This window comes from Labrus mixtus, chromosome 3 (genome assembly GCF_963584025.1).
Source record: "Labrus mixtus chromosome 3, fLabMix1.1, whole genome shotgun sequence".
Classification (NCBI taxonomy): domain Eukaryota; kingdom Metazoa; phylum Chordata; class Actinopteri; order Labriformes; family Labridae; genus Labrus; species Labrus mixtus.
The window spans coordinates 14,826,629-14,838,265 of record NC_083614.1 but is presented as its reverse complement, the minus strand read 5'-3'; the positions used below and the strand labels follow the sequence as shown (position 1 = coordinate 14,838,265).

General features: G+C 40.9%; 1 protein-coding gene across 1 annotated transcript; it reads right to left on the bottom strand.

The window, feature by feature from the left end:
* Positions 1–7,884: 7,884 nt before the first annotated feature.
* s1pr3a (sphingosine-1-phosphate receptor 3a) lies at positions 7,885–11,423 on the bottom strand. Its single transcript, XM_061033142.1, has 3 exons — positions 11,333–11,423; positions 11,158–11,230; positions 7,885–10,335 (listed from the first exon to the last, which is right to left on the bottom strand). Exon 3 carries the CDS (start codon positions 10,201–10,203, stop codon positions 9,007–9,009), a length of 1,197 nt encoding a protein of 398 aa, XP_060889125.1. The 5' UTR covers positions 10,204–10,335; positions 11,158–11,230; positions 11,333–11,423; the 3' UTR covers positions 7,885–9,006.
* Positions 11,424–11,637: the final 214 nt, after the last annotated feature.

Sequence of the window (11,637 nt, the reverse complement as noted above, 5' to 3'; positions counted from 1 at the left end):
TGTGTTATGGAAAGTTTAACAACTCTTGCACTCATGTTCATAACATTTCCTCTCACCGTTCCTCCGCTGCATCCAGTGCAAAGCTGACAATTATGATGTTTTACCCCTTTTTATAGCATCATATAACAAATTTGTACTAAAAGTTTCAGAAAAGTGCACACTAGCTAAAATCAGCTCGATATGAACTAACTTTTAAGACAGAATCCAGGTTTGAAAAAATATTGTTTAACTTATTTTAGATTTTTTTCTAATTTGACCCATTTCTTATTTGTTAACATGGAAGAGGCAGAGTGTATGACCTACCCTGCAGCCAGTCAGTAGGGGGAGCTCCAAATATTTTGGCTTCACTTTTGGGAGCTGTAATGTCGTCCATATTTGTATGCCGTCTAAAGTTGGCACATCTCTGTGAGACCTGTATCTCTTGTTGGTTTCTTACTTTGCATTAGGTAGACATTGCTTTGGTTCATAAAAGCAGCCTGTCAATGCTAACATTGTCTTTTCTGATCTACAGGCTAAATCTGAAAAAAAATAATTCTAATCAGTAAATAGTGAATTTTCAACAACAAAAACCTCACAAGTTTTGGCCACATTCTCAGACTTTCTACGTATTTTGAGCTGGCAAATTCATCCAGTGACGGTTGGTATGAGTTAAATATTTGCCATTTTGGATCGGTTTCCTTGTCTGCTGGAAAAATCAGTTTAGAGCCAAAACACTTGAAACCATTGAAAATGACAAATTGGAAAGTTGTTATGAATCATGATTATTTAAGTCACTGTTCCTCAATACAAATGTCTATATTGAAGGGTTGATTGATTGTTCCTATATTGGATATTTTCTGCCACAAGTAAAATGTGAAAGGATGTTTAATTTACCTCCTGTGTTGAAGCATGTCATCTAAATTCCAAGTGTTTCTTTAATGTGATGATTCTTCATATAGATCTTTAAGTTGAACATTGGTTCCCAACCTGGGGGGAACTGAATTATGTTTTTTTAAATAACCTTTGTTTATTTACCATTAAAACAGCTTGTAGATATGCAACCTTTGTACAAAAAGGTCACATTAGGTAGCCTACAGTACTTTTGATACTCAATCTTTCAGATTGTCTTTTGTTCAATTCAAAAAGAAAACATACCCAAATATTCAGAAATCATCAGATTTCATTCAATAGCCTCATTTTCCACACAGAAGGAAGGAAAAAGAGACACAAAGGACTTGGCAAGATTGCGTGCTGCGCACACTCAGATGCACACACACTTGCTTTCCTTCATCCATTAACAGCATGGCTGGGAGGGAGAGGGTGAGGACTGTTGGAGGGAGGGGGGCTGAGGGGCGGTAAGGCAGCCCTCATTATTGGGGCTGCGCTGCACTGAAAAGCACTGGGATTGCTTTCATTACGGAGCCAAATGAAATAGCAGAGGCTGATTACCCGCGTGACGGAGAGAGGAGAAAAACTGGATCCCTTTCTATTTGGGAGAAAAGAGTGAAGGGAAGGAGGGAAAAGAAAGAAGGAGGGAGACACTCCCTGTCTGTACTTCTCCTACAAGACTTGGAACAAGTGTGTTTGTGTGCATGTGTGAGTGTTTGTGAGTGTAAGCGAGAGAGACGGTGACATAGAGGGGGGCTGCTATAGTCCCATTTTTCAAACATGGCTCCCCAGGGAGAAATATGAATAATAACGACACAGGAACTGCTGCATGTAAAAATCAAACAAATATCACACTCCCACTTCTCTGTTTTTTTGTACAGCTCTTACCGTTTGTCTGCTCAGTATTTCTAAAAGGGAATTTTAAACTCTATTTTTAGGTGTACATTCATTTCATGTAGGTTGGAAACAAATGACACCTTCCTCCCAGCATTTTAAGTTTGTGTGTATGTGTACAACTGTGTGTGTTTGTGTGTGTTTGTGTTTGTGTGTATGTGTACAACTGTGTGTGTTTGTGTGTGTTTGTGTGTTTGTGTGTACGTGTACAGCTGTGTGTGTGTGTGTGTGTGTGTGTGTGTGTGTGTGTGTGTGTGTGTGTGTGTGTGTGTGTGTGTGTGTGTGTGTGTGTGTGTGTGTGTGTGTGTGTGTGTGTGTGTGTGTGTGTGTGTGTGTGTGTGTGTGTGTGTGTGTGTGTGTGTGCGTGCAGCTGTCATATCAGAATCAGGGTGTGTGTAATGTCAGATCTGGCAGCTATGCAGTGACGGCAGCTGTTAATTCATCAGACGTGCTTGGAGGAATGAACACCTGTGATCAGTACATAGCGAGAGAACATGTGAGGAAACCACAAAACGCACACACATGCAGAGCTTGAAAGAATGGTGTCTATAGTTTTTGCTGACACTTTTCACTTGTCAGTGTTAAAAACACAGGTATAAATTAGAAAATTAACTGGGGCTGAATTCCATTTATCTGCTTTGATTTCAGGGTCCTGGTGTTGTGCATTCTGGCTCAAGGTGGGTTTATGTCCTCGTGGGACACTCAGTCAAAAATGCTGTAGCTGAAAGATCTATTGCCTTAAAAAAACAAAAGACAAAAAACCTCATAACTACATCAAACATCTGACCACAAAATGGAAATGTACTGATGGTGACTATGAAAGCAAATATGGTGACATGTTGCCCTTGACTCTGTCATAAGAAAACAGTTTGATTTAGAAAATTTAGCTGAGGTTACCAGTCAGGTTTGATGAAATAGACTCTGTGTGTCTTAAATCCTTGATCACAGGCTGAAAAGCACTCCTACTGACGCCTTAACTGAAATTTGTGCTAAAAATGGTTACATTACCTCTTTAATTATTCAGTTACAACTGTTAGCCTTTAAAGTCTGTTATCAACGTCTTATAAGCAATGAACTCGTAAATCAAAACAAAGACCACACAGCGTTGTATTTTTGTAGTTTGGCTGTATGTCAAACTGAATGAAAGTGATTTTATATATTATTCAGAATTTAAAGATATTTGCATCATAACCTGATGAGTTTCTGTTGTTTACCGCTAACCTCAAATACTTAATTTTAAGTTAGATGCAGATTTGTAAAGTTATGAATTGTTAAACTCTGAATATGTATATATATTCTAACCTTGTTTTTTGTTAGAAATTGTTAAGTTATTGGTAATTAAAGATAAGTAGGATGAGTCAGGGACTTCAACCTTTACATAAGATGCACACTCTTGGTCTGTCATGCGTTTCTCCTCCTGCAGTTGCTCTTTCATAAAACCCACAAACCTCCGGGCTGCTTGCATGCACAGAGCGAGGGACACAGCCAGCTGTGCGCACACGCTCAATGCAACCAGTGAGGGACAGGACACGCATGTGAGAATAGAGACTGCCGTCCTCCCTCTCACTTCTCCCGGGTCCCAGACGTGCTAATCCCTGCAGTTGTGTGAGGCAGGCGTGGAGGAGATGGATTGGAGGTCAGTGTGAGCAGGTGTGCGCAGACTGTCGGGCTCTGCCAGAGGACTGCAATCAGTGAAGGTTTGGAGTGAAAGCAGCTGCTGCTGTTTGGGGGATTTGTAGAGAAGGGGAGATTTGGAAGAGAATGCTTATCCACTTCTGCCATCTATCTGTAATAATGTGATGGCAAAAATGGAGATTGCAGAGATTCACAAAAGCGATGAATGTATAACCTTTTCTTAAATCCGATAGGCAATATTTATTTTTATTTTTCAGAATACAGCAGGAAAAAAATCAGGATCAGGACAAAACAGACTCCATCTGCCACATAAAAATCACAAACAAATGGCATCAACATCACACAGTGAGAGGTCATACAATGGTACGATACTTTCAAGTCTCAATGTCCTTGAAGTTTATTCAATTTATGATGCAAAGCACTGAAAGGTCTTCCTACCAGATTCATTATGAAAAGCTAGCCAGCCCTGGGATTTACTTTAACTATAGTTTAATTAGTACTACTGTTACTATATCAATCAAACTTTATTTGTATAGCACTTCTCACACACACAATGATAAAATGAACAATAGTTTTTGTTTAAGAAGAAATACTGACCTGAAAGGATGAACCAACCAAAACAATCCATTAGCAGGAGGCAACAGGCAACATAAAAAAAGCTAAAGTTTTTAAAGCTTCTATGAGGAACTTATGGTTTGTAAATTTAAGCACCACCTGTGGACAAAGGGGGGCCTCGATCATCTCTTTGTTTTTTGACCAAACAAGTTTTTTGTTGATGGGTTGGGGGGGGGGGGGGGGGGGGGGGAGGCTATTGGAAAGGACAACTGAAGAGAGACAGTGGAATGACATGCAGCAAAGGGCTGAGGTCTGTGACGAGGACTAAAGCCTCTTTAAACCTAAACACCAGACCAACACCCCATCATCCTGCTGTCTTTTTACGGTCAGATGTATCACCTATTTTGAATATTTGCAGTTCAAAATGTAAAAAAAACAAATATACTAGTGTCACACCTACTCCCCAGCTGTGGTTTCAGACATTAATGGTAACTATATAGAAATAGTATTTCTATATGCTTGGCTTGTTTGGTTTTAAAGCTTTTAAAGAGGCATCAATATTAATTGTAGTCTTTTTCATAACAGGATATTTTTCAGAGTCATCCACAGACATGAAAGTGGATGTGCAATTATTCTCCCGCCCTCAGGAGAAAAACATACTGACATTCTGACTTTGAAAAAACACTACTATCCTAATGCAGAGCTACATGGACATTTTTGAACCATTAATCATATTAGTTTCAAGAAATATGTCAATTTAGGGATTAGTCAAAAATGAGAAAATTCATTGTCAACAATTTTGAGAACCATTTAAAGATTAGGATCACTTAGGATGTAAAATATGGATCGCTGGTTCCAGCTTCTGTCGTAGCGGCTTTTTTCTTAATGAGATTGTATTTTAGACAAAAAAGCTATTTTAAAATTCTACCTGAGGCTCTGGGAATATGAGACAGACTTTTTACAGATTTTCTGACATTAAAGTGAGCAATTAATCTATATTTAATTGAAGTATAACTAATACCTGATAATGAATACTACAGTGCTACAAGGCACACATTAGGTGTAACACTCCAAAATATCAAGCTATCCCAGAAAGGATGTATTTGCTGAAGCTTCGGGAAATAGAAAATAGAGATAGGACTGAGCTGAGACGTAAAAATGACTGTCGGATCAAATATTCTTTTGTTACTGTAGTAATCCTGCTGTAACTCAACTGGAGTGTACTCGATCAGCTCTCGAAAGGAGAATTAATGGCAATGGGGTGCTAAGGGGGACGCTGGGAGGAATGTCCACCAATCCAAGTCTCAGCCGGCTCCTTCAGATATCCTCCTTCGATGTGACCTTCTTCCCAGCTGCTCCTGGGATAAAGCCCTCTGATGTCAGGGAGCTTATCACCAAAGTCTGCACGGGTCTTCAATCTCTTTGTTGCTCATGTAATTACACCATATTGAATCGGAGAGCGAAGGAGTTAAAGGTAGGGGAGCAGAATCATTACACACCATCAGCTGTATAGGGGAGAGAATGGTTTCAGCCTGGAGGGGGGTTCGGCCTCAAATGGGACCCCTCGCCGCTCTCCGCCTGGCCCCACTCCACCTCCGAGATGCTTCAAAAAAGGGGCTCGAGGATAACAGAAGTGTTTCATACTGGCACAGTCAGGGAGCCTGGACCAGATGGAGTCTTTGTTCCTTTTCTCAAACACACACCATAGCTCTGAAACACACAAACACATACATGTCGGTCTGCACAACACCATGCATGCACCCGTCCTTCCCACACAGCAGCATAAAGCCAGGATCATGATGACAGGGGGTGGTGTGATTCTCTTGTCCTCTGTCGTGTTCACATTAGTCATATGCAAATAGGCATTGTGCACAGAGAATGACTCAAATCCAGCGTGTCTAAATCCTCAAAGAGGGCCGGTAACGGCTATTTAGTTAACATGATTTATTAAGGTGTGTGACCCAGTTAGCACATGCCATTAAACACTGTTTGTTTCAGGTGTGGTGGAGAAATGGAAAACGTATTTCTAAATGTCCAAAGGAAGATGAAACCAGGGACAATGAGAGTGTAAATAGTCTTCAATTTGTGCATTTCAATACATGACATTTTATGCCATAAGTATTTTTGCCCTATAACAACCATGACTTGAACACAAAAAGTCTGGATATAAGTGTTTATAGTCTGTAGTCTTTAAATAATTTGGACTAATATGTCCAACTGTATTTTGTTCCTTTATGTGTTATCTTTCTTTCTTTGCAAACTAGCTACAAATATAGTTTTATTTAACCACAATGTCTCGGAGCAGGAGAATGATGGGAGAGGGTAACCACTTAAACAGGAATGCTGAGACTACAAACCGCAGAACTGAACGTTTTAGCATTTTCTAACGTTCCTGATGGCATCAGGGTTTTCTTATTCCAAGCCAATCCAGGAAAGAGAGCATTCGCACATGTCTGTCAGGAAGCAGTCGGTGACCTTTAAGCTGGAAAGGCTCGGCTGGTACTCTGTGTCCTCACTGTCTTTTTCCATCAGATGTGCTGGTGCGGAGCAGAGCCTCATCCTTAAGCTGAGGTGAGTATGAAATGCCAGGCTGTCAGCTCCTGTCTGCTCTGCGCTGTGTAATGTGGTATGAACAGCAAACTGTGCTGTGATCAGACCATTTATCACTTCAAGTCAGAGTAACCTTCACTGCTGCAACCAAATAACCGAATAATTTAATGTCTTTATACCAGCATTTATAAAAACATATTCTAACTAGCTTTTAGTTTCATATCATATTTCAGAATCATGACTCTAAAAGTGAAACCCTTCTCTGAATATGAAGTCGGGATACCTTTTGTGCACATCTTTTAAAATATGTGCAATCGTCATTGTTATTAAAGCTCCTGTCAGGAGTTTTTATCTGTTATGAAAAAGACTAAAAATAATACTGATATCTATGTATAGTGACTGATATATGAACTACGATAGCTTATAAGAACATCAGCAAAAAAAAGACACTATTTCTATACTGTCATAATAAATGCCTGACACCACTGCAGCCAGGAGTATGTGTCAGACAAAGTGATTAACAGACTTTTGTTTCCAAGGCAAAGATTCTTAACGTCTGGTACATTTGACTGTTAAAAGAAATCAGAATGAGATATTTTGTTAAAAAGAACCTCTAAAACATGAGATGTGGACGCTTTGTCCACAGGGGGTGCCAAAATCAACATGAAATGAAAGTTCCTCACAAGAGTTTTAAAAGAGGAGACAAATACAGTATACTGTATCTCATAAAACATCAAACATAACCTCGGCCAGAAAATGTGTTTTTGTGTGTGTGTGTGTGTGTGTGTGTGTGTGTGTGTGTGTGTGTGTGTGTGTGTGTGTGAGAGAGAGTAAAGAGATCAAACAAAATGGGCTTTGGCACCCTTAGTTCCAGAGCGTATATTCAATGATGAGCGTATTTCTCAATAACAGGAAGTGAGATTCATGCAGTATTCCTTTCATGACTAATAGATACCTGACCTTACTGAGCTGAAACCCCGAGTTAAAATAAATATCAAGAGTTTCTCTGCATTATTCATCACAGATTGACCCAGGTCTACTTGTGAACGGGAATATGAGACCGTCAATCAAACCTCAAACCATTAGCATATTAAATGAGTGCAGCAGGTTAAATCACATATCTGAATAGTAAATTATAAAGTGACAAATCACAGGGTTTATGCATCAATATATGCATGGCTGAAGCCTGTATGAGAACTTTGACTATAAAAGACAAACCCGTGCCTGCATTTACTATTTATATGGGACAAGAAGTGCAGAGAAAGTACCCGTTTATGTGTTTTCTTCATTACATTAAATGCAGAGGATCAACACAGACATGTGTGTGAGGAAGCAGGCAAGTCATTGATTTAATATAAAAACATGACACGTGTGAAAAGCTAATAAAAGGGGAATAGGATTTTATTGTATTTGCTATAATGGTATCAGGCACTTCAACACCCTAGGCAGAAATGTAATTTACAGTCTACCACCATTAAATACTTCACATCCAACACTCCTATTCACTAGTGGTTAGTTGACGTCTGAGTGGTTTCTAGATATGCTGATGAGAGGAGAAAATGTTCATTACTGCAGTTATTACACACATTAATTGATCTCACAGTGCAGCAGATGCTGACAAAGTAGCGCTGAACGCAAATGTGAATGATGAGCCAGTCCTGGTGATGAACAGCTGAGTTTAAAATGTTCACTGTGCAGAAATAGAACCCATCAGACTTAAATAAAAACACTGCTCTTTCCGTACACCATTATCATGACAAACTCAAAGTTCTTGCACATTGTTAAAATCTAATGATGCCGTTTTCTCTCCTTTTTTTAGTCATAAGACAACGTTTCATGTGTGTAGTGAGCATTGCAGCCTCTAGAGGCCGCTAGTCAATTTTTCATTTTTTTTTCTCTTGCAGTGCATCAAATCATAACACAATCAAAAATGAAATCCTAGTACCGTAGTGTTTTTTATACACACAACCTAATTATAACACACAACAAAACATTATACTAAAAGTATTAAGATTGCAAATGTTTTCACAGAAAATAAATAGTTTGCAAAATTCAGTCGTGATGGAAAATGCAGGTGTTTAAAAAATACTTTCACAGCACAATCAAAAAAGTGCCCTATTTTGATCTTTTCTTCTTAGAATGACAAAATGAAACAAACAAATACACAGACACAACAGTATTAAAGTTAAATATGTTCAATTGTTGCGTAAGCAAGTTTTCACAAAATTGACTTAAGCCAACAGATTTAATTTTGGGCTTGGTTTGGTCCATGTCCCAGAAGTCCTATCGTATTTCATAGGTTTTCGCTGTCTCAATCAATCCTTCTGGCGTTATGGATAATATTGTTAACTGCTTTCTTCATCTTTTTTAACAGAAAATAATTCCTTCATCGTATTGAAGTTGAACTTTCCATAGTGCATAAACAAAAAGTGGCAGATAGCAGGAGTATATCAGTTCGATTTTCGATTTCTGTGTGACTGTAAGGCCTCTTTAAGGTGCTTCCAATCAGAACTTACTGAGAGGCGGTAGAGCCCCTGCTTTCACCAGCACAGCTGATAGCAGGTCTGCAGGTCCTGAAGGATGGGACACGGCAGTGGCAGAAGGATCTACATGCTTGTTGTCAGAGTTCACAGGTGGAAGACTCTTCCCTCTACCCAGCGTGGATTTTCCCGCTCCACTGCCACCTCCACCCAAGCTGGTCTTGCTGTTCTCCGCTGTGGGAATGATGGTGCCCAGGTGTGGGTTTCCCATCGCCGGAGTCCCAGTGGAGTCCATGCTGGTCTGACAGCAGCACAGCAGCCTGAAGAACGCCGCCCTCATCTCCCTGCTGGACAGAGTATAAATGAGCGGGTTGAGGGCCGAGTTTAGCACAGCCAGGGCGATGAACCAGTCCACCTGGTAGAGCACAGGGCATTTATCTGGACTACACCCAACATCCAGCAGCAGCAGGAGGAAGAGTGGGGTCCAGCACATGACAAACACTCCAAGAACGATAACTACAGTCCTCAGCAGGGCCAGCGAGCGCTCTGAAGGCCGGCTGCTCACCCTGCGGCCGCTGGAGGTCACAAGTCGATAGATCCTGATGTAGAGGATGATGATGGCCACCAGGAGGGCGCTGAACACACTGATGCAGAAAGCCACGTAGCTCTTAGCGTAGAGTGGCAGAACCGTGGAGCAGGAGGCCCGGCTGTTGAGGCAGTTCCAGCCCAGGCTGGGCAGAGCACTGAGCAACACTGACACAAGCCAGCAGGCTGCAAGAAGTCCTAAAAGTCTCCCTCGTCTTGCTGTCTCACATGGGCGCAAACGCACCATTGTCATGTGCCTCTCTATCCCAATAGCAAGAAGACTGAATGTGGATGCACTGAGGGCCACGAACATGCTGCCCTCTCTGGCCAACCACTGCACTGGTGTCAGGAAGAAGGTGTTTCTGCCTGAAGTAAAAATGTTTACCACGTAGGCCACACCAGCCAACAGGTCTGACAGTGCCAGGTTTCCTATCAGGAAGTACATGCGGCTGTGGAAGCGCTTGTTCCTCCAGAGAGCAAGCAGCACTGTCACGTTCTCCAGAACAATCAGCACGCAGATGAAGAGCAGCACAGCCATCTTACAGGCCCCGCTGCTGCGAGGCCGGTCCCACTTCCCCGACTGGTTGTAGTGGCTTACGATGACTGTGTTCATCCCCTCCTCTAATGCGTTCCCCATGCTGTCTACTCCCTCCCTGGGCCTTCCTCGGTCACACAGCAGAGGGCGCCACAGCACTGGATACAGAAGAGGGAGGCTAGGCTGCTCAACCTGGCAGGGTCACGACTGGCATCTTAGAGCCTCTTTAATGACCTGTCAGGCAGAGCACAGCAAAATTAAATCTTTCCATTCACAAAAAAGGAAACCCAGCAACATATGATAATTCAATAAAGATTTCAACAAATCTCTAAGGAATCTCAAAGAAATGAAACAACTCTAGATGAAGAATCACCAAAATGAGCAAACTGGGAATAAGTACAAAAACTATCAGGCGGACCTACTTCATATAAAGTAATGAAACAAGGAAAATGCATTACTGCGTTACAAAGATTTAAAGTCTCTCTTTCTGAAGTATCTTAACCAATGAAGAAGCCACTTGGAATATATTAATAACATAAAGCAAATATTATAAGTAGACTACAGTGAACTCGATGAAATAAAGAGGAACTGTATGGACATTACATGTTTTTCTTTATTGCCCTGTTAAACAGGGAGCGTTGCAGTTCTCGCTATTCGTAAATCTCGTGCAGTTTCCTAAACGTTATCACTTTAACGTTCATATATTTTGAAGTTCATTGGCTAGATATTAATCCAGAAATTACACTTCAGTGTGCATGTAATCCGGTGGTTTATCCTCATAATTACGTTCAATTATGAAACCCCACATTTAAACACGCTCAAACAAATACAATGATTGATGATCCTTCTTAGAACAAAACTTTAAGTGACGTTTGAACACTACTTAAACGTCCTACTTCCTCCCTACTTGTTTGGAAAAGTTGCTGGAATGTTAATGGAGAAATAATTTGGAAACTACTTCACCAACTTCCCATACCAGACAAAAAAAAAAAAGAACACCAAGTACAGTGTATACACAGTCTATTCAACACTGCTGTAGTAGGTAACCTTTCTTACCTGCTGGAGTTCCTGGTCTCATCGCAACATCCCTGTGCTGAGGCGAAGTTCGCAGAACTTTGAAGAGTTTTCCCTGGTCAAATAAAAGAAGAAAGATTTCCGAAAAATGAATTATCTTCGACGTGAATTCAAACGTTCAAATCTTGTCTTCGGTGGAATTAAAGTTTCCACTCACTGAGGTATTTTATTCCAAACGTCAACGATGTAATGTGTCATGAACTTTTCTGTGTCCTCTCCAAATTGAGACTCTCCCCAGCTCCTCTGTGCGTCCTGCTCAACCAAAACACTCACCCCTCCCAGCCTTTGGGGCGGGATCTCTCCCCCCCCATTAATGATGTTTCGGGAGTCAAAGCCACGCGTGTCACTCTGCCAAACGCTGTACTGTTGTCCAGATGTGTCACTTTTTGTCATTAAACTTGATTAAGTCTGGTTGAGTTTGATTGATTAGGTTTTCTTGCTTAATTTTTTGTAAATTTGAAG

Coding starts and splice junctions, on each gene's coding strand:
- s1pr3a (XM_061033142.1), bottom strand. CDS start 10,203: ATGGGGAACGCATTAGAGGAGGGGATGAACACAGTCATCGTAAGCCAC.